This window comes from Podarcis filfolensis (genome assembly GCF_964270895.1).
Source record: "Podarcis filfolensis genome assembly, chromosome: 7".
Classification (NCBI taxonomy): Eukaryota; Metazoa; Chordata; class Lepidosauria; order Squamata; family Lacertidae; genus Podarcis; species Podarcis filfolensis.
Genome location: NC_139603.1, coordinates 71256942 through 71282470, shown reverse-complemented (window position 1 = coordinate 71282470; position 25529 = coordinate 71256942). Strand labels below are relative to the sequence as shown.

Sequence of the window (25529 nt, the reverse complement as noted above, 5' to 3'; positions counted from 1 at the left end):
TACTGGATAATAACTTCTTTTGAAATCTCAGGGTACGAGACTGCTTGGATTTGTATACAGTGGTACCTAGGGTTACAGACGCATCAGGTTACAGATGCTTCAGGTTACAGACTCCACTAACCCAGAAATAGTAGCTTGGGTTAAGAACTTTGCTTCAGGATGAGAACAGAAATCGCGCAGCAGCGGCGTGGTGACAACGGGAGGCCCCATTAGCTAAAGTGGTGCTTCAGGTTAAGAACAGTTTCAGGTTAAGAACGGACCTCAAGAACAAATTAAGTACTTAACCTGAGGTACTGCTGCACTCATAAATCTTGCCATCATGTTTGAGACATGGGAGTGAAATGCATGACTCCATTCAGGTGTGTCTTACTCAGGGTATACTCAGTGAAACTAATAAGCATGATCAAAGTAGGCCCACTAATTTCAATGTGTCTGCTCTGAGTAAAACATAGTTAAGTACCACCCTTTATTTATTTTTAGGAATTATACTGATTGTTTTGTTTTGTCTTTTAAATCCAAATAATGTGATCTCATACAATAACAGCAACATTATGCTTTGTATTATTAATGAAGCAATAATACACTTCAGCCAGGGTATAAATATAATCATCATTATCATTATCATTTGATTTGTTATACTCATTTTTTTCCTTCATTCCAGCTGTCTCAGCCCTCAAGTTCCTTTCTGTCTTTAAGCCAGTGGTGGCCAAACTTGGCCCTCCAGCTGTTTTTGGACTACAACTTCCGTCATCCTTAGCTAACAAGACCAGCGACCAGGGATGATGAGAATTGTAGTTCCAAAACAGCTGGAGGGCCATTAAGCAGTAATGAAAGATCTGACAGTAGATGAGTCAGGATATACTGAAGCATAGTAATGCACTGTGTTGAACCCTTTACTTGTACAGTCATACCTCGGGTTGAAGTTGCTCCAGGTTGAGTGCTTTTGGGTTGCGCTCTGCGGTGACCTGGAAGTAACGGAATACGTTACTTCCGGGTTTCGCTGCTCGCGCATGCACAGACGGTCAAAATGATGTCATGTGCGGAAGCGGCGACCTGCGCATGCGCAGATGCAGGTTGCATTCGCCTCAGGATGCGAACGGGGCTCTGGAATGGATCCCGTTCGTATCCAGAGGTACCACTGTAATCCTATTTGTGTCACCTGACTCCTGTTGACCAACAGCTGCAATATTGGTGCCCTGGCTATCTGCAGCAGTGGCATTGGGGCTGGAGAGAAATATGAATCATAGAATCATAGAATCATAGAGTTGGAAGAGACCACAAGGGCCATCGAGTCCAACCCCCTGCCAAGCAGGAAACACCATCAGAGCACTCCTGACATATGGTTGTCAAGCCTCTGCTTAAAGACCTCCAAAGAAGGAGACTCCACACACTCCTTGGCAGCAAATTCCACTGTCGAACAGCTCTTACTGTCAGGAAGTTCTTCCTAATGTTTAGGTGGAATCTTCTTTCTTGTAGTTTGGAACCATTGCTCCATGTCCGCTTCTCTGGAGCAGCAGAAAACAACCTTTCTCCCTCCTCTATGTGACATCCTTTTATATATTTGAACATGGCTATCATATCACCCCTTCACCTCCTCTTCTCCAGGCTAAACATGCCCAGCTCCCTTAGCCGTTCCTCATTAGGCATCGTTTCCAGGCCTTTGACCATTTTGGTTGCCCTCCTCTGGACACATTCCAGTTTGTCAGTGTCCTTCTTGAACTGTGGTGCCCAGAACTGGACACAGTACTCCAGGTGAGGTCTGACCAGAGCAGAATACAGTGGCACTATTACTTCCCTTGATCTAGATGCTATACTCCTATTGATGTAGCCCAGAATTGCATTGGCTTTTTTAGCTGCCGCGTCACACTGTTCGCTCATGTCAAGTTTGTGGTCAACCAAGACTCCTAGATCCTTTTCACATGTACTGCTCTCAAGCCAGGTGTCACCCATCTTGTATTTGTGCCTCTCATTTTTTTTGCCCAAGTGCAATACTTTACATTTCTCCCTGTTAAAATTCATCTTGTTTGTTTTGGCCCAGTTCTCTAATCTGTCAAGGTCGTTTTGAAGTGTGATCCTGTCCTCTGGGGTGTTAGCCACCCCTCCCAGCTTGGTGTCATCTGCAAATTTGATCAGGATGCCCTTGAGTCCATCATCCAAGTCGTTGATAAAGATGTTGAATAAGACCGGGCCCGAGACAGAACCCTGTGGCACCCCACTAGTCACTCTTCTCCAGGATGAAGAGGAACCATTGATGAGCACCCTTTGGGTTCGGTCAGTCAGCCAGTTACAAATCCACTGAGTGGTAGCATAGTCAAGACCGCATTTTACCAGCTTCTTTACAAGAATATCATGGGGCACCTTGTCAAATGCCTTGCTGAAATCAAGGTAGGCTACATCCACTGCATTCCCTTCATCTACCAGGCTTGTAATTCTGTCAAAAAACAAGATCAGGTTAGTCTGACATGACTTATTTTTCAGAAATCCATGCTGACTATTGGTGATCACAGCATTCCTTTCTAGGTGCTCACAGACTGTTTGCTTAATGATCTGCTCCAGAATCTTCCCTGGTATTGATGTCAGACTGACTGGGCGGTAATTATTTGGGTCCTCTCTTTCCCCCTTTTTGAAAATAGGGACAACATTTGCCCTCCTCCAGTCTGCCGGGACTTCGCCTGTTCTCCAGGAATTCTCAAAGATGACTGCCAGTGGTTCTGAGATCACATCTGCCAGTTCTTTTAATACTCTTGGATGCAGTTCATCTGGCCCTGGAGACTTGAATACATCTAAACTAGCCAAGTATTCTTGTACTATCTCCTTAGTTATTCTGGGCTGTGTTTCCTCTGCTGAATCATTTGCTCCAAATTCTTCAGGTCGGGCATTGTTTTCTTTATCGGAGAAGACTGAGGCAAAGAAGGCATTGAGGAGTTCAGCCCTTTCTGTGTCCCCTGTTTGCATTTCACCATCTTCTCCTCTGAGTGACCCCACTGTTTCTTTGTTCTTCCTTTTGCTACGAACATACCCATAAAAGCCTTTTTTGTTGCTTTTAACCTCTCTAGCAAGCCTGAGTTCATTCTGTGCTTTAGCTTTTCTGACTTTGTGTCTACACGTGCTGGCTATTTGTTTGAATTCCTCTTTGGTGGTTTCCCCCCTTTTCCATTTTTTGTACACAACCTTTTTAAATCTTAACTCAGTTAAAAGTTCTTTAGATAGCCACCCTGGCTTCTTTAGGCACCTTCCATGTTTCCGTCTCATTGGTATTGCGTGAAGTTGTGCTTTTACTATCTCCCTCTTAACAAACTCCCAGCCATCATGAACTCCCTTTCCTTTTAGTATTACTGTCCATGGGATCTCACCCAGCACTTCCCTAAGTTTTATGAAGTCGGCTTTCTTAAAGTCAAGAAATTGAGTCCTAGTATGCTTGGCTGCTCCTTTTCACTGTATAGTAAACTTCAGAAGAGATGAGCCCCTGCTGTGAGCTGGCTCCGCAGTCAATGAAGGTTGGGGGGACCTTTGAAGATGGGAAGGAGTTAACCATGCTTTCCTGACTTAGCTAGTTCAGTGATGGACCTCCAGATGTTGTTGGACTTCAGTTTGCATCATCCACGACCATTGGATGAGGCTGATGTGAGCTGGAGTCTTGAGGGCCACAGATTCTCTCAATCTGGTCAGTGCAGGTAATGCGATTCTCTTCATTTCCACTGCGCTGCGTGTTGGATGAGATAACCCAGTTACTGTCTCTTCCTTGCAAAGTACTTCTGGCAAATGCCTCTCTAGCTTCATCTTAAAAATTGTGTTGGTGGGGAGGAGTCAAAGTTCAGTGGTAGGACATGCAAGTGGGAATTATCCCTCAATGTTACATTGTATTCTCACTTCCAAACAGGATCCTGTTCCGGGTTCCAGCCATGTCCTCCTCTAGGACACTCTAGCTTGTAAGAGGGTCATGCAAGGCTCAGTATTCTGGTTTTCTTTTCCACTTGTCAGTTGCCACTTTGCATTTCATTGCTACTTAGCATGAACATGAGCTTTAGCAAGCTCTGGCACAGCTGCAAAGGGGGAGATAGAAGGTTCTGCTTTCGTTTTAGATTAACTGCAATTTAGAAAGTCAGCTGAACCGTAAGCAGTGATTGACCTTAACTATGATTAATGGCTGGCTTCATAAACCATGGATTTTACTAACCACAGTTAAGATCAACCACGGTTTGTATGGATTCAGATGGTATGGCAAGCAATCAAAACCTGTGGAAGCTTCCAAAAGTGTCCTTATGGTCACCCTGAAGGGGAGTTCACCAGCATATGGGCCACTGCTGCTCATTCACAAACACTTAACTATGGTTTAATATTATGTGCCCAAACCAGCTCACCATCTTGCCTTTTTAGCTCTGATATCTGTGGCCCTGTTTTTGCTGTGTTTTTCTGTGTTATCCAATATGATCCTGCAAGTTATTAAGACCCTGCGCGACTATCTTTCATACATTTTCAAAATACACAAATAAATATGAAATTCTTCTTCCCTGATGTTGGATGCCCTTTCTGACTCCGAACATTTTTTTGTCTGTTGCTCTGACATTGTTTTTGCAGTTTAAAAATAGCTTTGGCTGCATTCAAAATCCCTACTGGTTTTTACAGAAGGGGGTCTTAGGAGAGTTTGGTGTAAAACGCTTGCACTCTGAATATCTTTGAGCAGAAGAAATCTTCGACCTTTTCTTATTTCTGGAACATTTTTGCATTTGCAATAGAAAAGTGCTTGAACCTGTGTATCTTAGGGAAAATGTTAACATGGATTGAAAAGTGCCACTCTTGCCAAACACAACACTGTGAATGCCACGCAGCTCAACGCAGCAGCTCTAAAATTATGAAAAAAAGGTGCATTTTCAAATCTAATTTTCTTCACTAGCTATGAGCTAGGCATCTCAAATTTGCAAGACTGTTTAGAGTTGTTTTTTTCCTGGTTACAGTGTGCCATGTAATTTCATCTCTAAAGTTGCATACATGGATTTATTTATTTATTTTTGCCAGATGGAAGAAAACTAATCACCCTCTAAAGTAGGGGTAGCCAGTGTGGTACCCACCAGATACTGTTACAGCTCCTCCTCATCCCTGATTGTTGCCCATGCTGGCTAGGCCTGAAGGGAGTTGGAGTCCAGTAATATATGAAGGGCACCACATGGTCTCCAAGGCAACAGGAATTCTTTGGGTATTGGTCCGCGTGTCACAGGAGGTTTGAACCAACACTATGGCAGGTCTGATAGAGAGGGGCTCTTTCTTGGACATAGTAAAATGCAGGGCCGGCTCAAGACTTTTTGCTGCCTGAGGCAAAGGAAAAGATGGTGCCCTCTCCCAAGTCACATACAAAAGCCAATTTGACTGGTAGTTGACTCTTGCCACAATACTGGTGAAAGGGACAGTGTTGTCCACTGTACTTGAGGCCAGCAGGCTAGTGTAGGGGCTGCAGGGTGGACCCCATGGTGCTCACAGCTCTGTCCACTCCCCACACCTCAGCATTCACCACCTGAGGCAGCTGCCTCACTCTGCCTCATCGTAGGGCTGCCCCCGGTCAAAAATTATTTCAGTCCATACCTCAGACCTGTTATGGGGATACATAAGATACTTAAGGAGTGGCTGTGGTCAACCTGACAACTTCCATGCCTATGTGTGTGTGTGTGTGTGTGTGTGTGTGTGTGTGTTTTTAACACATACTGATTGTTCTAGCGAGTATGGTTGTTGTAGGTAACCTGGAACAACTCCAGGCATGCCTGAAGGATGTGGACCATTTGGACCGCTTCCAATTGAGATTCAGGCCTCATCGTTGGACTGAAAACTGTCTTGGTTGTGCTGGTCAATGATCTCCAGTGAGCTAGGGGCAAGGGTGAAAGCTGTTTCCTAGTTTTGCTGGATCTCTCAGCGGCCTTTGAGACCATTGACCATGACATCCTTCTGGACTGTCTAGAGGGGCCACTGTTATGCAGTGGTTCTGCTCCTTCCTCCGGAGCTGTGTCTGGGGCTGTGCCCCCTGGACTCTCACTTGTGGGGTGCCTCAGGGCTCTGTCCTCTCCCCCATGCTTTTTAACATCTACATGAAGTCGCTCGGAGATCATCAGGGGGCTTAGGCTGGAAAATACCCAGTTTTACCTCTCCTTCAAATCAGAACCAGTGAGGGGGGTCAAGGTCCTGTGTGAGTAGAGGCGGTTGGCAGATGGAAGGCAGGTAACAGATTGAGCTTGAGTCCTGACAAAACAGAAATACTGTTCTTGGGGGACAGGGGCCATGTGTGTGTGTGTGGGACTCTCTGGTCCTGAAGGAGGTAACTGTGCCCCTGAAAGATCAGGTACACAACCTGGGAGTCAATTTGGACTCCTTCCTCCTGGGCTGTGGAGGTGCAGGTCAATTCTGTGTCCAGGGCAACTCTCTACCAGCTCCATCTGGTGCTCAGACCCTACCTGCCTGCAGACTGTTTTGCCAAAATGGTGCATGCTCTGGTTATCTCCCGCTTGGACTACTGCAATGCACTCTACGTGGGGCTACCTTTGAAGGTGACCCAAAAACTACAACTAATCCAGAATGCAACAGCTAGACTGATGACTGGAAGTGGCCGCCGTATAACACTGGTCCTTAAGCATCTTCACTGGCTCCCAGTAGGTTACTGAGCACAGTTCAAAGTGTTGGTGCTGACCTTTAAAGCCCCAAATGGCCTCGGCCCAGTATACCTGAAGGAGTGTCTCCACCCCCATTGCTCAGCCCAGACACTGAAGTTGTCCTCTGAGGGTCTTCTGCTGGTTCCCTCACTTGCAAGAAGTGAAGTTACAGGGAACCAGACAGAGGGCCTTCTTAGTAGTGGTGCCCTCCCTGAGGAACGCCCTCCCTTCAGATGTCAAGGAAATAAAAAATTACACAACTTTTAGAAGACATCTGAAGGCAGCCCTGTTTGGGGAGTTTTTTTTTAACATTTGATGTTTTATGTTTTTAGATATGCTGTAAGCTGCCTAGAGTGGCTGGACAAACCCAGCCAGATGTGCGGGATATAAATAATAAAAATATTATGATTATGATTCAGGCTTTCGTCTCTTTTGCAGTGGTTCCATTTCCTCTTTATCCCTCCTTCACCTGTGGTGAAGTAGTATGCAGGGAGCCAGACCTTCTGTGGGCTGTGAGCAAATCTTTTTACCAGGCCTAGATGTGTGTGGTTTTAGTGGTCCTGCCAAACCTGGTTGTTCCATGGAGAACAGTAGAGAATAGCAGTGGAGGCTTCTTCATTTGGGTAAATCCAGCACTGCCTCACCAACGTCCATCTGTCCTCAGTTAACCCTTAACCTGCTTGCCTTCTTGCTTGCAATCAATCCACTGCCTGCACAGTTTCCTCCTCTTGAAGTGTTTTCCGACTTACAGAACTCAGCAGGGAGAGAATGAGGACAAAACTAGAATTAGTTGACTCTACTAATCCATGACTCTGGCTCCAGTTATTATTGGTTTCCCTATTTTCGGTCCCACCAGTCCCAAGGGGCAACAGCCACTACTGGAAAATAGGTTTGTTCGCAGGTTACACTGAACACAAACTGTCTTGAATGCATGTGCAAGCATTTGTGTGAACTTTTGTGTACACTTGTTGACTTGGAACAGTTCAGGTACACAGATTGCGCCAGCACTGAACATTTCACTGTACAGCTCAATGCCTTGTGTGCACAGATTGGACTGCTGTTGACTATAACTTGAGAACACCCCTTCTGGGTCTGTTAAATGCACAATGCTAATGTTCAGCACGACTCACAGGAGTCAGGAGATGGCCCCAGGCTAAAGTTTTGAGCCTATTAGAAAAACAATGACGCAGCAAAGGAAATAACTGCAGATTATGGCTCTGTACATTGGTGGAGTGTCCCGATCCAGGAATAACAGCAAAATTAATCGTTATTGCTCCCCTGGCAGGAAAGAGAGGCAGAAGGAGAAAACTGACACTTTCGGCAGCACCCCTTACACATCTGTAGAATAGCAATTTATTTTGCATTAATAAATGTACGTATGTAAGCAGAACAAGAGCTGCATGAACAGAGTGTTGAAAACCCTCTTTTTGGCATGGGATGGTTCCAGTTGTATCCTTTTGGGTCCAACTCACACCTCCACTAACAGAAGAGGAGAGGCAATTTTTGCCAACTTTATTTGCCTTGCATTCCTCCACATTTGTTCCAAAGAGTTGGAGGACCCTCTGGAGCAGTGGTTCTCAACCTGTGGGTCCCCAGATGTTGTTGGACTACAACTCCCATCATCCCTAGCTAGCAAGGCCAGAGCATCAGGCGAAGGTCTTCATGGGAACTGCCATGCCATGTTTGCTCTGCACTTGCAAGAAATAGCTCCTTCCGTGTGGCAACACCTGCTACACTTTGGAACTCCTTGCTCATTGATCTTAGGCACGTCACTGCACCATTTTCAGCACCTACTAAAAATATATTTGGCTTAAGCAAGGCAACCCAGATATGGTAAATCTGACATGAACTTCAACATGCAATTTTATTTTATAACATATATTTTTAGAACTGTTGGTTTCATTTTGGAATTTGTAAAGGCAAACTTGTTTTTTAACGACTGATTTTAATCAGTAATTTGGATGTATGCAAACTGCTTAAAGGTTTTGCCTGATTAAGAGGCATATAAATTCTCTTTAATAGAATAAACAAATGCAGAGAAAAAGGGGAAAAGTTCCCTCCCCTCACACGTTTCACTATACGCTGGCTCAGAAACTACTCTGGGTAGAAACAAAAAGCATTATGAACCAACTTTCATAAGAAATATTTGGCGGCGGTGAGCGAGTGACCGAAGAAGAGATATTGAGCTCAATGAAAATGTCAACATCGTGTGTGGCGGCTGTGAAAAAGGCAAATCTCATGCTAAGGGATTGTTGGGAAATAAACCTGCCAACATAGCAATGCTTTGATACAAATCTATGGTGCGACCACACTTGGAATGCAGTGTCCAATTCTGATGGCCACATCTCAAAAAGGATACTGGGGAAAGTGCACTAAAATGTAACCAAAATAATCAGGAGGGTGGGACAAATCCCCTGTGAGGAAAAGCTACACTCTTTGAGGCTTTTTAGGTTGGGGAAAAAGCAACTAAGGGTGCACATAGTAGGAGTCTATAATATTATGCATGGCATTGGAAAAATGGATGAAAAGAAGGTTTTTTCTTCCTTCCTCATATTACCAGAATCCACAGCTGTCCAATACAGCTGAATAGGTGGGAGTGTCATTCAGGGCAGATAATGAGTCTATTTCTTCACACAACCCAGAGATAAACTATGAGTGCATTTAGATGTGAGAATTATTGCATTAGTCTCCCTGATTATAATTCTCATGCTTCTATCTGGCCCGTTGCCTTATGGAACAGTGGCTTTTGGATTGATTACACCACTACCCCATGCTACATTTTTAATGGTGGGGAAGAACCGTACGCCAGCTTACCAACCCAAATTTTATCAGCGCAAACCTCTCTCAGTTTTCTGAGTTAACAGGATTGCAAGTGCCGATGTTGGCCTAGCAAGCATATGCCATTTTGGGTTGGAAATTAATTGCTAAGAAACTGTCATGAGGTTTAGATCGCATCTGTCTATTGGGTGTTACACCATTTCCCCAACAAGATAATGTTTTTTAAAAGCATGGTTGTGACCATTCTAGATTTGTACACTGTGCCATGTCCATAAAACTGATGGGGCCTTAACAGCTTTTTGAAAACTGGAATTCATTGCAAACTGAAATATGTTGTGCAGACGTATTCTCATGTTTGTTAGTTAACTTGAGTGTGTATGTGCACACCTCCTATTTAGGCTTAAATCCAGTACCTACGTAAACAGGAGAAAGTCTCATTGAACTTGGTGGGACCCAAATTTCAGCTGGCATGTCTAGGATTTCAGTAATAATCTGTGGCTCATTTTTGATGTAAGAGTCACAGGCCAATAAACCATGGGTTGTTGGCCAAAGAACAAACTGCATGCTCTTGCCTTCCCTGTCTGGTTTTGTCACTGAGATCATAATAATTTTTATAAACCTCTTATTAAGACGTGTATAAATATATGACATAAATTGTTATGTTTAAACCATAGTTTCCTGTTGCATCATAACAGGGCAACTATGGTTTACTCCCTGCATTCTAATGAGGATATGACACATATGATCCATAAGTGTGATGTTGCCTGTAGTGTTTTCTTTCCCCTTTATTTACATCCCCAATCCTAAGGCTAAACATATGCATTCAGTACACGTTAATGGAACTGAAATAGAAGTAATCAAAGTCTAGCGTTCAGATTCACTTGTCTGCAGAACTTGCTGGCCATAGAAAACTTGGTTTGGGTGCTTGCTATATGAAGAATAGTCAGCCTTTCTCAAAATGTGATGATAAACATTCCAGTGGTGTGGAATCTACCAAACATAAGAGAGTGGCTGCCAGAAAAGGCAAACACAAGAAATGTATCACAGACTATCTAGCTATGATCTGTGGCCAAGAAATGGAAAGTTAAGGTTTCACATAAGGAAACACCATGTGTATTCTCCATTCAATTTAAAACAGGAAGGTGTTAGGGACAAAACTCCCCAAGACTGAGTCAAAGATACAGGTAACAACATGCAGCCTTTTCGTATAGCAGAGGCCCTAATATTTTAAATGGAAGATTTCCATTTATAAAGGGGGGGGGGACGATTTACTTGAATGAGACATTCCCTCCCACCAGATTTGAATCAACAACTTATACTTGACCTTGTAGATGGTTGCATCTCTTGGATGTGAGGCAGCAATTATATAGTGATAGCTTTCCTTTCAGCATTTCTGCTGTGTGTTACAGGACCACCCATTCACATCTCATCAGAATTCCAAGACCCATTTAATGTGCATATTTGAAAGCAAATTACTTATAGGTAGCAGAATTCAACATGCTCTCTCATTCTGCTAATTTTCACTAGCTAAAATCTTCTGCAAATTAATTAATGATTGACTAGTTAATAATGCAGGGGACGCGGGTGGCACTGTGGGTTAAACCACTGAGCCTTGGGCTTGCCGATCAGAAGGTCAGCGGTTCGAATCCCCATGAAGGGGTGAGTTCCCGTTGCTCGGGTCCCTGCTCCTGCCAACCTAGCAGTTCGAAAGCACGTCAAAGTGCAAGTGGATAAATAGGTACCACTCCAGCGGGAAGGTAAATGATGTTTCCGTGCGCTGCCCTGGTTCGCCAGAAGCGGCTTAGTCATGCTGGCCACATGACCTGGAAGCTGTACGCCGGCTCCCTCGGCCAATAAAGCGAGATGAGCGCCACAACCCCAGAGTCGGTCACGACTGACCCTAATGGTCAGGGGTCCCTTTACCTTTAGCTAGTTAATAATGTAATTAATTAAATTTGTATGCCGCCCTTCACCCGTAGATCTCAGGGCAGTTCACAACACAATGAGAGAATACCCCCTTTTCACATTTGTTTTTTGTGGGTTGGTGTGATGGGTCAAGAAGCAGGAGCTCATTGACATCTAACGTTCTGGTTACTTATAAAGTTTCACAGCTTTCCACAAAACTGTGCTCAAGATACATATATATTTAAAAAGCCTAGATGAAAACAGCTACGCTGTTGCACTCAGGACCTGTTTGTGGGCTTCCCAAGCACATCTGGTTGAGCTCTGTGAATACAGTGGTACCTTGGGTTAATAACTTAATTTGTTGTGGAGGTCTGTTCTTAACCTGAAACTGTTCTTAACCTGAGGTACCACTTTAGCTAATGGGGCCTCCCGCTGCCTCCATGCGATTTCTATTCTCATCCTGAAGCAAAGCTCTTAACCAGAGGTACTATTTCTGGGTTAGCGGAGTCTGTAACCTGAAGCGTTTGTAACCTGAGGTACAGGGTTCTGGACCAGATGGGCCACTGCCTGATCCAACAGGGCTTTTTTCTTAGGTTCTTAAGAGTAAGCTCTGAACCCATTCTTCTTAAATGGTTGAGTCCTGCTATGTTCTTTGCTGCTGCATCACTCAATGAATTTGCAAACCTGAAATAAATAAACAAATAAATTTGTTATTCCAACCTCTTAGGATGCAGAATAGAGAACTGTGATTCTTGCTTCAGTCGAGATTTTTGCACAAAGTGCAAGCCTGGGTTTTATCTCTACCGGGGTCGTTGCTTTGGAGAATGTCCTGACGGCTTTGCACCTTTAGAGGAGACCATGGAATGTGTGGGTGAGTGCTTACTGAACATCTCTTCTATATTACCTCTTTCTGATCCTCCCCACTGATTCAGAATGGTTTCTGAAATTATTTTCCACTTTGCCTGATTAGGTTGTGCCACCCACTTGTATACAATCCAACTTTCTCTATTTACTAGTAACAGTACTGATGTTCTGGTACCTGTTCCCAAGAAATCAGTGTTTCTGTTTTTTGGGATGACCTTTTAAAACTAAGAGCACTCTTGTGCTCAGATCCTGTTTATGGGTTTCCCACAGGCTGGCCACTGTAAGAACAGGAAGCTGAACTAGTTGGGCCATTGGCCTCATCCAGCCAGCTCTTCTTATATACATATATTCATGCCACCCAGTGAGCCATTTCTGGTTAACAGAACATAAAATTGTCATGAAATTCTGCTCAATATTGATCCAGAGTAGATTCCAATGCATAGTTAGCAGAGTAAAAATTTAAGCACGTTGCAGAATTCCCAAAAAATAAACCAAAGGCAATTGTATTTCATCCAGTAGAACTTTACTGCTACTGAAGACAAATGAGCATAATGGTCACAAATCCAATACATTTCTTATGGCTCTGTCCATAAGAAATCCAGTTGCAGCAGACTTAACTTAAACTTACAATAACCTCTAAGACTAAGCTTTAACACTATATACACAACACCACACCAGAAGGAAGAGAGATAGAAAGAGAAAGTGAAACCAAGGCTCCTTCTGGCCTTACTTTTATAGTCTGCATGACCTTGACAGAAAGAGATAAGAGAACCAGTTTAAACCAGCTGTACTCAGCTTCTCTGAAGAAATAACCCAAACATCATGAACCTTCTGCTTGTTTCCCTCACACAAAGAAGCTTCCAGAAGCCTCTTGAATTAATTAGAATAGGAAAGATCTCTGCACATCAGATCACTACTTTCTGCACCAAGAAATGCAAACTGGCAAAAACAAGCAGAGAAAAATACTGTCTGCTCTCAAAAATTGTATCCTTTCCTCTTTCCCCTCTACAGCATGTAGTTCCACTTCTTTCTCTTGTGCATTCCCCCTCCCAACCACTACCAGCAGCAAATGATGGGAATTCTAAGGCAGTGAGAATCGGAGTGTTAGAATAATAAAATTAATGTCCACATTTTCAACCATGAAACGTTAGTGATTATGTGCTTGTCTCGTACTTGCCTTTTTGTTTCTGTTTGAACACTTAGAATAATGATCATGCTTATGGTCTAAACCTTTCTGGACATCGAGATAGGTTTACAAGTTCACACATTACCTCACTGCATAAAAACCTTGGCGAGTGTTTGGTACATAAGTTAGATGGAAACAGCTAATGTGCTATAATAACGTTAGAGCAATGCAATTCATCTTCTTACCGTTAATAAATCTAGAAATAATGGGTCCTAGGGAAATCTCTGTTTCTGAAACCTGATGGCTTTTCTCCAAGTAAGGATACTCTGAAGCACTCCTGAGTTGAGTCGCTTTGATTTTTCTTTGCATCTTAATAAAAGGGAGAGCATAGGTTGCCGTGAAATGGTCTTTCTCATTTTTCTTTTTTAAAAACAACGCCTAATGTTGCTTGGTGACTCGTGTCTGCAAATCAGACTGAAATCTAATGCTAAAAAAGAACAAGTGAGAGACTTCTGTGCCCAGCCTAGTTTGTTAAGGCTGCTTCGAGTTGGTAGGGAACCCATCTTTCCATAGCTCTGGAAGGGAAATAGGGGTCCTGTTACCACTCTGATAAGCCTTAACAAGCTACATCTCCCAGAATGCAATGGTGGAAGCCATGACTACTTAAAGTATAATAATAATTTTATTATTTATACCCCCTCCCAGTCTGACTGTGTTTCCCCAGCCACTCTGGGCGGCTTACAGTATCATAGAGCTTTAAATGTATGATTGATATGAATGTTGCCTTGGTATAATACATCTGGATGTCTTCTTACGTTCCTGTGTTCTGATCTAAACCCATTCTTCAACCAGAAAAACAAAACAAACAGAGAAGAGACCCAAGAATTCCACTATTTAAATTGGGGCAGTGAGCCTGTGGCCCTCCAGACGATGTTAGAATCCAACCACCATCAGTCAGTCCCAACTAACAGTGCCAATGATCAGGGATGATGGGAGTTATAACCAGGGCTTTTTTTCAGCCAAAACTCTCCAGAACTCAGTTCCGGCACCTCTCAGGTGGGCACCTTTGCCATTCTAAGAGAATGAGGGAAGTGTTCACGGTGAGTTCTAGCACCTCTTTTTCTAGAAAAATAGCACTGGTTATAACCCAGCAACTGTTCCCCAGATCTGATTTAAAATTATTGGAACACCTCTCAAAAGCAACTGGAAGGAAAATGAAGATAACTGTAAGATGGGAAGAGAAGGAGGTGTGGAGAATTCATGGTAGACTAGAAATTGCATTGCCTTCCCACAACACATTTCAGGGCTTGTTTGTGAACCAGCTCTTCGAGTTAGTGGGATTAAATAAGGCCAGCCTGCGGAAATTTCCTCTAATAAAGCCATCAGACACTGAACAGTAAAATCTGCCACTTATGAAGTTTTGAATTTCTTCATCCTCTCTGCCACCCCCACCCTCTGCCCCTCATTGACATGTATTTTGGAGCAGCCATGTTATGTGCATCAGATAACAAGAAGATGTTAACTAGCGCTGTGTGTTGTGTATGTTGGTTTCCTCAGAAGGCTGTGAAGTGGGCCCTTGGAGTGAATGGGGGACGTGCAGCAGAAATAACAAGACCTGCGGATTTAAGTGGGGCTTGGAAACGCGGACGAGGCAAATTGTGAAAAAGCCAGCAAAAGACACAATACCATGCCCAACCATCGCAGAGTCCAGAAGATGTAAAATGGCCCTGAGGCACTGTCCGGGAGGTAAGCGTGCCAGATGCCAAATAGTTTTTATGAGCTCTTTTCCTGACTCAAACCGTGCTTGTTTAACTAAGATAGATAGAACACTGTCTCTTGTTTTTCAAAAACCCGGAGGAACCGTCCAACTTACACACCACCTCGTTCTGTTAGCACACAAGTGCTGAAGCACAGCCTGTGACTCTCTCTGTGTGTATATATATAGAACATGTTTATGAGATCCTGGGGCATGCTGTATAGAATGTTGTTTTGCAGCAACATCAGGTAAGAGTCAGTTTTTAAACTATGAGCAGTTCAAGACAGCCGACCTCTACATCTCTTCTCATAAAGAAACTCCATTTTGTTCAATACCAGGTAAGTGTGTGAATAAGTAACCTCCCCCAGCCCTGGTGGCCTGTAGATGTTTGGGGCTACAACATGGCCATGCTGGCTGGGACTGATGGGAGTTAAGAGTCCAAAAAACCTGAAGAGCAGTGGGTTACAGTCATCATGAGCCCCATGATGCTGTTGGGATTGGTAGACTGTGACACAGGAGGAGGTAGAAACCCAAGGAGGCCTGAATGGTGGGAAACCTGGGTTGGAGGAGGGAGGAATCTCTACCACAACTTCAGCCACTTCAGGAGGGGGATCAGGGATGCCAGTTCTCTGCACACCCCTGCTCTTCCTTCAAAGTGAAGGGCCTCAGTGAAGGCTCAGGAAGCCTTTGAGCAGTCAAGGAGGCAGAAGGCAGTGACTGAACAGGTGTCCGAAAAGTAGGGTGCAAGCTTGTTGCTGAGAACCAGGCGCTGCCTTCACAGATGGGAGCAGCCCACCCCATCCCTGTGGAGCATGCAATTTTGATCCCAACATTCCCACAAGGTGAACAAGGCGAGTGAGTGTACCGCAGCTGGACTTGGAAAGCTTGGCAGACAGGGTGGGGAAATTTGTTGGGACGTCTTCGTTGCTTCCACTGGTTCTGAACTTCCACCTTGTACTGAGATGTGGCTCCTGGGCCCTGTGTCTGTTGCTGAGCCTATACCACTTCTTGCCTGAATAAAGATCTTTTTTATTTCTTACAAGTGAGAGTCTTTGCTTGTGTGTTTTGGGGTGGGAGCCAAGACAGGGCACTGGATTGTGGCCTAAGAAGTTAGATCAAGCTTATTAATGTACAGATGCAGTAGGGACAATGTGTTTCTACCGTCATAATACTGCCTGGTTCAAATGTGATTAGAGATAGATTGTTCCTTTTTTATTGTTCTCTTACGTGGGAAAAATGAAATTAATTACAGTTTGTCTGTTGGCGTGTTCACTTTAGCCTCCTGATATGGGACAGTGTCTGAACAGTCTTGTTAAGTAGGGAGGAAATGCAGGAAGTAGTAAGGGAAGTCATATTCTGTGACTTGGATAGCTCTATTCTGCATATAAATCTATTTAAAAATGACCCCTTCCTAATGTTCTTAGTCTGTATACTCTCATCAACACGTGGGATAAATCTGACATCATGTAACCAAAGACAGTAGTAGATTGTGATGGATTAAACTGAGATCAGGAAGCGAGGACAATTTTGGTGGGGCAGGGTCAAGTGTGTGTGCCTTTGCCATATGCTTTCTATTTCTGTTTGCTTTGTTGACATTTCATTTTACTATTTTTGTCTTCTGCCTTAATGTGCAACGATGGCCATAGAAGGATTTCAGTGACAGTTTTTTTCCAGGATTTTCAGTGACAGTTTTATGCTTTTGCATCCATGCTTACTGTCTATCCATATACCCATGTGGCTTTATAAGAACGACCCCTTGGAGTACCTCTTTCTCTTTTATGAAGGAGAAAGACAGCTGCAAGGGCAAAAGAACTTTGTGTTATCATTGGTTTTCTTCCTGTGGTCATGTTGAGTGCAGCATCATAAAAGATCGCACTAGAATGCAGTTGTCGATTATTAGATTTCCTGATGGGTCATTTTGAGGAGTCCACAGTAAGGATTACAATGCAAACCTTCTGCCTCTTCTCTTGGCTCTGAATTAGCTGTTTGGCCTTGTGAGAATTAATTTTCTTCAGTCAGCATCTGTAAGCAAATAATAATAATATTTTTAAAACTTGTGAGCCACTTTTCTATTCTTTGCTGAAGGTAACTCAAGGCAACTTTCAACAACAAATAGTTTGCGCCTCCTGGACTAATTCAGGAATCCTTTGGATTTCACACTTTCTGAATGTTGCACTTCAATTTTCAGCTCAGAAAGAGTACAAAAGCCCGATCAGCTACAGGGCTTTGTTAAAGGTCTTTTTACCACCATATAAACCCCTGAACAACTTAAGACCAGGTTAATTGTATAGACATGGAAGATCAATGAGATCATCTGGAGAAATTTTACTCATGGCACTGCACACTACAGGGCAGTGACCCCCCAAATGGGCATTTTCCGCCATTGCTCCTGCACTGTAAAATACCCTTCCCTGTGCCATGTAAAGCATCAAGCATGAATTGCATTGAACATCTTGTAGAGACATATCTTTTTTGCCCAGACTTTCTCTGAGCCTCCAAGTTTGGATTCTGTCATCCTTGAAGTCTTGTTTTTATATTATGCGCTCTTTTACTGTACGTTTATGTTGCATCTCTCTCTTTATTATAGTATGTTGTTGTTGTTGTATTATTTGTGTATTGCTTAAAGTTTTGTCAAATATTAAGTGGTTTAGCAATGCTTCTAAATAAATAAAATGCGTAAGAAAACATGTATCTTAGGGTATAATAAATAAAGAAGTGGATGCAATGAGACAAAATATGTATTTAAATAAGTACAAATGATGAAGTGAATGAACCCATGCAAAAACTGAAATGGCCTGGAATGAGTGTCCATCCCTGTGTTATAAGACCTTATTATTCTAATGGCAACTATGCCAAATATATTCATGACTCCCAAAGGATGGAAACAGAAGGGCAGATGGGATAAATATTCACAGCAAGTTTTCCTGAGCCTGAAGACAGGGGAGGCCAGTAATGAGTTTACAAGGAGAAATGAATGCTATTTGGGACAGTGACTTGGAGCTCTGTGGAAGGTGGGGAGGACACCACGAATTGCCTCAAATTTTGGAGCGCTCTTCTAAATATCCACCACAGTTGCAGCATGACAGTCGTAGCAGCAGTAAAACCAAAGTTAATGCCCTGGAACTCTGGAATGAAAGAAAAACTTCCACTAATTTCATAAACAGAAGACATAACAGAACTGCCAGCTAAGAAACGAAACCCATCAGATTAATTTGTTCTGCAACTTCAGAATGAGAAGCAAAGTTTTGGGGGACCTCTGAGGCAGACAAGTGGTAGGATGTCCTGTTCTTTTTCTTCTCAATCTCAGTTTTTACGAACTGAGGCAAACGGTGTTCCTGATCTTGCACTGCTACTGTTTAACACCTGGGTATTCATTATTCACTTGGGATGAGGACATCTAGTCTTGTTTGTATATCACACCAGGGGAGATTAATGGTCTGAGCCAGAAACCAGCATGTGACAGTTCTTGAGTATAGTAACCACTCAAGCTATAGAGATAAGGATGATACATGGCAGTCAGTTGGAAGGATATCTTGCTTACGAAACTTTTTGAGTACCTAACATATCTAGCATAGCATTTAACCTCCTGATTCCGACAGCATGCAGTACTCCAGCTTCGTGCTCCTCTTACAGTGGCTTCATTTGTATGAATGTTGGCATTTTATATTGTTTTGCTTTTATAGCATGTGGCTGGCCTTTACCTCTCTGTAGTTGGAATGTTCGTGGATGTTCTGTGACATCACTGCAGCTCAGCTTGAAGGAAATGTGCAGCCAGCTTTTAGCCTGGAGCTATTCCTCACAATTGTTATAATGGGACTGCAGTTGAAGCAGATGGGATTGCATAAAAATAGAGAAATGAGAAAAGTTCTAGTCCTCTGAGCAGGTCTTTTGATACGGTGGCTCATTAATGTGTCTTTTCCTTTCCATCTTTGGGGTCTTATGCCAAAAATAAAATAAAATAACAGAGTAAAGCAAATATGAGCCTAATGCATAAAATTAAAATACTACTGTGGGAAGAACAGGTAACATTTTAAAATGTTATCACTTTCTCAGTCATCAAATAGCTTAGGGGAACTATTAAATGTTGTTGATTAAAAAAAGAAAAGAAAAGTGGGTATTACCTAAATGCTTTTTCAACTACTCCAAGTCGTTCCAAACTGATGGGTTTTGGATATCATCCAGAATCGGATTTTCCTTGGGAAGAAAACACTTTAACAGGATTAATAGCCTAGGCTTGTTAATATCTTTGCTCTTGCTGTTACGAGAAATCTCAGCTTTTTTAGGTTTAAGGCTAGCTCAAAACTCTGGTTGCTTTGCCAACAGATGGTTCTGTGTGACCTGGAGTGGAGCCTTCCATTTTTCAGGTGAAAGAATCAACTTGAACATGCTGGTGAGATATCTTAAGAACAGCCATCTGTTTTGGGGTAACTCCATTCCTCGCAGTGCCCAGTTTATGTAATTCTTCTGTCTTCAAAGCTTTTTGTGCTCTAAGTATTGGGAAGGTCCCAAGTATTGGGGTGTGTGCACAGGGTGGACTGGGCCTCTCACCTTCATATATTTATTACTGAAGTCTGTTTGTTTTATCTGTCTTGGTGCACAGCCTTGAGAGTTATAAAGATAGGTCAACAAAGCAAAACAAACTCAACAATCTAAAGAACTAGTTAAGAACAAATAAAATTAACCAGCTTAAGAAAAGACCACTCAGAAAAGATGTGTCTTGAATCACCTGCAGAAGACCAATAAAAGGGATGATTTTGAGAAGGGAATTTAGTCTTCTGTTTGTCACGTCATTCCTTTTGCATGGAAGTTAGGGTTGCCATAAAGTGGTACCTCGGGTTAAGTACTTAATTCATTCCGGAGGTCTGTTCTTAACCTGAAACTGTTCTTAACCTGAAGCACCACTTTAGCTAATGGGGCCTCCTGCTGCTGCCGCACCGCCGGAGCACGATTTCTGTTCTCATCCTGAAGCAAAGTTCTTAACCTGAAGCACTATTTCTGGTTTAGCAGAGTCTGTAACCTGAAGTGTATGTAACCCAAGGTACCACTGTATTTCAAAAAGTGAAAATCCAGACACAAAAGTTTTTGAGCTATTTTTAAGGGAAATTGCCAAAAACGACACTGCCAACATGGGTTGCCATATATCCAGATTTTCCCGGACGTTTAGCCAATTTCTGCCTGGACACTGCTTCTGACTGCAGTATTCCAGGTATGTCCGGGAAATTTCGGACATATGGCAACTCTAATGGAAGTGGAGCTTGGAGCAGGTTCTGAGAGGAAGACTTGATGCTGACATCCAGGAATTGTAAAAAGATGCAGGCCCTGTTTGGGCATCTAGGAAAACAGACTACACAGTGCAACTCATAGTGTGGCGTATTCTGAACATGTTCAGCTGAACATGCAATGATTTCCCCTCCAACCCTTTTGCTCAGAGCAAAGAAGTCTGAGGCGCAACCAGCAGGGACAGAGATGTTGTGGGGTGCTCTTCTCTCTATATGTCTAAGAACACATTGGAGACAAGAAAAAGAAGAAGAAGAGTTTGGATTTGATATTCTGCCTTTCACTCCCTTTAAGGAGTCTCAAGGCAGCTAACATTCTCCTTTCCCTTCCTCCCCCACAACAAACACTCTGTGAGGTGAGTGGGGCTGAGAGACTTCAAAGAAGTGTGACTAGCCCAAGGTCACCCAGCAGCTGCATGTGGAGGAGCGGAGACGCGAACCCGGTTCACCAGATTACGAGACTACCGCTCTTAACCACTACACCACACTGGCTAGATGAAGAGACCCGAGATATATGGGAGCCAGGGACTGAAGGGAATTATTATTAAACACCAAAAACTTGACACGAACCTTGAAACTTATTGGTTGCCATTGCAGCCGAAACAAGAAGGCTGGGTAGGATCAGGCTAGATGTTACACACAGGTCAGTAGCAGTTGTGTAACAACAAAGCAATGGCTATTGTTCTGCTCCCTTCCTCAAAGCAGGATTCCTTTTGAACTGAAGAGCTGTATGTGCGAATTGGTTTAAGTATGTTAGTTCTGTGCCCACATTAAGTGAAATACACAGAGGTCCTCAATAAGGATGTAATTCACCCTTCTCCACCTTCTCAGGTGAAAAGCACATTAGTTTTTGGCTGAAGCAGCGCAGGTGCAGTAATGAAGGGGAAAGCACTGGAAAGTTTTAGAAACCTGATTTTTTTTCCAGGGTTGTAAACTCTGCCGGGAGCCTCTGTGAGGATACCTGCCTCTTTGCGAAAGCAATGCGACCAAGCTGGCTCACTCCTCTCTCGTGTGTTTACTTTAAGTTGCATTATGAATGCCTGGGGAGAGCTAATGTTGCAATCTCTCACACGTTTTCTTTCTTTTCCCCGCAATTAGTTCAGCAATCCAGTTTTCCTAATTTCTCAATCTTGGTTTGAGCAGCATTTGCTGCTTTCTAATCTCCCATTGTTGTAAAGACAATACACCCACCTCCCATTTTGCTTTATAATCAGCAAACCTCAAGGCTGGGCACGTCTGAGTATCACAGAAAGGGACATCAGACAATAGACCACGTGTGTGCTAATTTCACAGCTATTTTGATCTTATCTAGTTGCGGTGTCCTCTAATCCAATCAAAACTTATTTATGACAGTCGCATTGGGGATCCTGTTTCGTTTTAGCTGGCAACAGCTGATGAGTACTTTCAGAGAGCTGAAGGTATGATAAACCTCCATTGTTGGTTGTGGTATCAGAAGTTTGGAAAGACTGTCCCTTGGGTCCCTCAAAAATGGACAGGGAATTTCAGCCCTCACCCCAACTCATACAAATCTTCCTTTGCCCATCCTAATCCCCTCCTAAAGTCTCATCAACATTGAACGAGGTTAGCTACTGAGTTCACGGCAGTCTGACAATCGGAGTACAGAATTTGTTGTCCTTGCATGACCACAGAATCCCACTAATTCCATGAGCACATTCAACTCCTATGGCCCCGAGTAAATGTGTGCCCAGTTTCAGAAACGAAGACATGCACACCCTTCATAAAAACCTGTATTTTGACCTGCCCTCAGACTCTGTAAATAGTCCCTGCCAGGCTTAAGGTAAGACTTTTTGAGAAGGGCTCGAAGAGAGTGTGTTTGTGCCAAAAAAAGGACTAGCCAGTTCCATAATTATATGGGCATAATCACAGGACAAATACAGAGCTGGTCTCAGATGACTAGTGGACAGAATTGCCCACCTTAATCAGCCCATATGCTAACAAGAGCTGGTTCTGTCCCTCCTAACTGAAGAGCCACACATCATGTTTAACCACTTGAACAAGGAGGGGTTCTGTTACTAATAGATGCTCACCTCTTTCCCCATATAGCAGCTTTCTCCAACCTAGTTATTCTCCAGATGTTGTTTGTTGGGCTGCAACTCCACAATCATCCCTGGCCTTTGGCCGTGCTGCCTAGTGCTGATGGGATTTGTAGTCCAGCAATATCTGCAGGGCCACAGGTTCCCTGCTCTACTGAATGCAAAGGATGTTGTCTACCTTATTTGGAAAATCTAGAGGAAATTATCAAATTTGTCAGTGGGAAAGCTAGTATATAATGTTATGTGCAATGGTATTATAAGGTAAATTTAAAGCATGGTACAGTGGTACCTCGGGTTAAGTATTTAATTCGTTCCGGAGGTCTGTTCTTAACCTGAAATTGTTCTTAACCTGAAGCACCACTTTAGCTAATGGGGCCTCACGTTGCTGCCGCGCCGCTGGAGCATGATTTCTGTTCTCATCCTGAAGCAAAGTTCTTAACCTGAGGTAATATTTCTGGGTTAGCGGAGTCTGTAAGCTGAAGCATATGTAACCCGAGGTATTACTGTATATAGAGTTTTCCTATAGGGCTTCTCTCAGGATTTTTTTTTTTTTTTTTGCTTGACAGCTATGCGAAAGTAAACATGTTCTTATAAGGAAAAACCAAGCATAGCTAATAGTTAGATCGTATCTTCTGTATGAGGATGGGAGGGACTAAGATTTTACGGCGCAACAATCCCTGCCCCATCTCTCCTCGCTTGCAATCCCCCATTAATTGGATAATCTATCCTAAGTCTATGTAAGCAGAGATCAGGTAATGACTGCTGCATGAATGAATTCTCAATAATGGATCCACGTTAATTAATCAATTTCATGGCACATCATGCAGAAGAAGAAAAGCTCTTTAGCATCATAATAAGATACACAACCTCTTCAAGCAAGCACTTGTAGCCTTCCTCCACCCCCTGGTTGGTTGGCTGAAAGAACTGTTGACTGGGACAGTTGACTTAAAAAAAGGTCACACTTATTCAGAAGACACAGCCTTTCTTTGAATGGCTAATATTCCTAACCCACTTGCTTCTGAGAAGTCCTGTTTGAAGATCCATTTTTAATGCAGGGCAATGTAGAGGTCCCCAGATAAAATGAAGTCAAACCCTCACAAAGCACTGGGTTTTATTGAGAAGATGTGATATATACGAAGCAAGCAGCTTCTAACATGTAACTTGCTTGAGCCTAACTTTGGGAATTGGACAACAGGGGCACAATCTGCCCTCGTTCTGCTTGATTCTCAAATGGTTCATATCCCATCCACCCTGAACCTTCCCACAATATACACAAGAAATTGGACAAGTTTCTTTAGGTTGGACTTCACAGATTCCCTTGACTAGCCAGATTTCCTTGTGTGTTGTCTTTTAGAAGCCCCTCAAAGTATCGTGTGATCTGTGGGTTGCTTCTGGAATTATCTGTTTTTAATGATTTTTAAAGAAAAATCCTTGCAAATGACCAGAGCACGAGTTAGAGCCGTCTCTGGGCAATTATGCAGTTGACGAACATTTAAAAATTCTGAATGGCAGCCAGATACTAATCCATATTGAAGTATTTATTCTTAACACGCTTGTGCTTGATCCGGTGTGTGTGTGTGTGCGCGCGCACGCAAAGAAACGAGCCCATCAATAGATACTATTTTTATTGCATGTGACATTGCTTGAGTTGTCAAATTAGCTTCATCTTTCCACCTCGCACTATTGGTAAGCTCTTCAAAAGGAGCACAGTGTGCACTTCTGTTCCTTGCTTGGAGCAGGAATTGCGTCTCCATCTGTAACATGCACTTAGGAATTACATCCGTTCTGGAGAAATTAATTTCTTTAAGCAAAAGCTGCCAAGAGTCGTGTTCACCTTTAAACACTATTTCACTAGTTTATCAGATGGCGGCCCATTTGTGACACCCTTCAGACGTTCAGACCTCTGAGGTGCTGTCATACTGCTTGGGCTGTCTAGAACTCTTAGCTTGGAGGCCTCCCCTGATTTGGAAATAACAGGGTGGAATTGTCCATGTGAAATACACAGCCACACAAGCATCCCACAACTGCCAGTGTAGGCATATTTTATGCTAGAGAAGGAAATAAATAATCATCAGAGAATAATGAAGTGGGTCCTTATAACAGCTTTAGTTTAATAGCAGTCTGTGTGCAAAAACCACTGAATTCGTTGTCCTGCAAATACGTTCTCATTATTATTATTTTTTAGTTTTAATAATATGAAATTCTAGTTCTCATGAATGCAGCCTATAGGCTTTAAAGGTATTGGGTGATGCCTGATTAAGCCTTATTTTCAGGAGTTAGGAAATGTGGCTTCTTTCCAATGTGTGGCTTATTGTCCTCCTTCATCACTGACAGAAGCGGAATAATGTATTATTATTATTATCATTACCCATCCCTCACTCTAAGGTCTCAGGGCAGTTAAAACACAATATTAAAAACATTTTAAAACAACTGAAAATAGTGAGTATATGCAAATGAGCAAAATGTGCATATTTTAATCAGGCTATTTTAACTCTTTTGGGTTCTGGATTTGTGCAAATTTCTGATGTTGTGTATGTTTTTTCGAGTAGAGTATATGGCATGCGACCTAGCAAGTTTTGTTTATTTCTTTTACATTGGCTAGATGTCGTTTGAAATGACAGTGACATGGTATTTCACTGATTTACTGGAATTTCAGAAAGTTCTTCCCACTTGTAAACTTTTTGTTTTTTTAAAAAAGTGCCTGAATTTTGTTGTTTCTGATAATTCAGGCCTCAGCTGTATTCCAAGCAAAATAACTTGGGGGAAGAAGCAATATGCTGTTTTTCTTGATAACTTAGTGTGACTTATTGAGCGATGTGTGTATAAGATGGAATTTCTGAGCACCTCATATGGAGTCAGACTCGGCTGGGCAGCAGACAAGTGTGGAGGTATCTAGTTGCAGGGTTTTGGCCAGAGCAACCGTAGGGTGCTAATGGAAGCAGTTGCTTTATGGGGTGTCAGATTTATTGTGAACTTTGTTTGAAGAAGTTTCAAGCAAGGGGCATGGGCTTCCAGACACCCATGTTGGAGGAATTTTGGCAAAATAGATTCGCGGCAGTTAATATTTCCATGCAGATGGATTGCTGTCTGACCACATTTGTGATTGACATCATCCCTGAAAACAAAACAAAAAAAGCA

General features: G+C 42.9%; 1 protein-coding gene across 2 annotated transcripts in view; it reads left to right on the top strand.

Annotated features, from left to right (window-relative positions):
- Positions 1-25529, top strand: part of RSPO2 (R-spondin 2) — a 103809-nt gene that overhangs the window by 56545 nt on the left and 21735 nt on the right. For both annotated transcript variants that reach the window (XM_083622327.1, XM_083622326.1), the window contains exons 4-5: positions 12043-12186; positions 14863-15051. In XM_083622327.1, coding sequence (XP_083478453.1) covers positions 12043-12186; positions 14863-15051 — 333 coding nt within the window. The remainder of the gene's footprint in view (positions 1-12042; positions 12187-14862; positions 15052-25529) is intronic.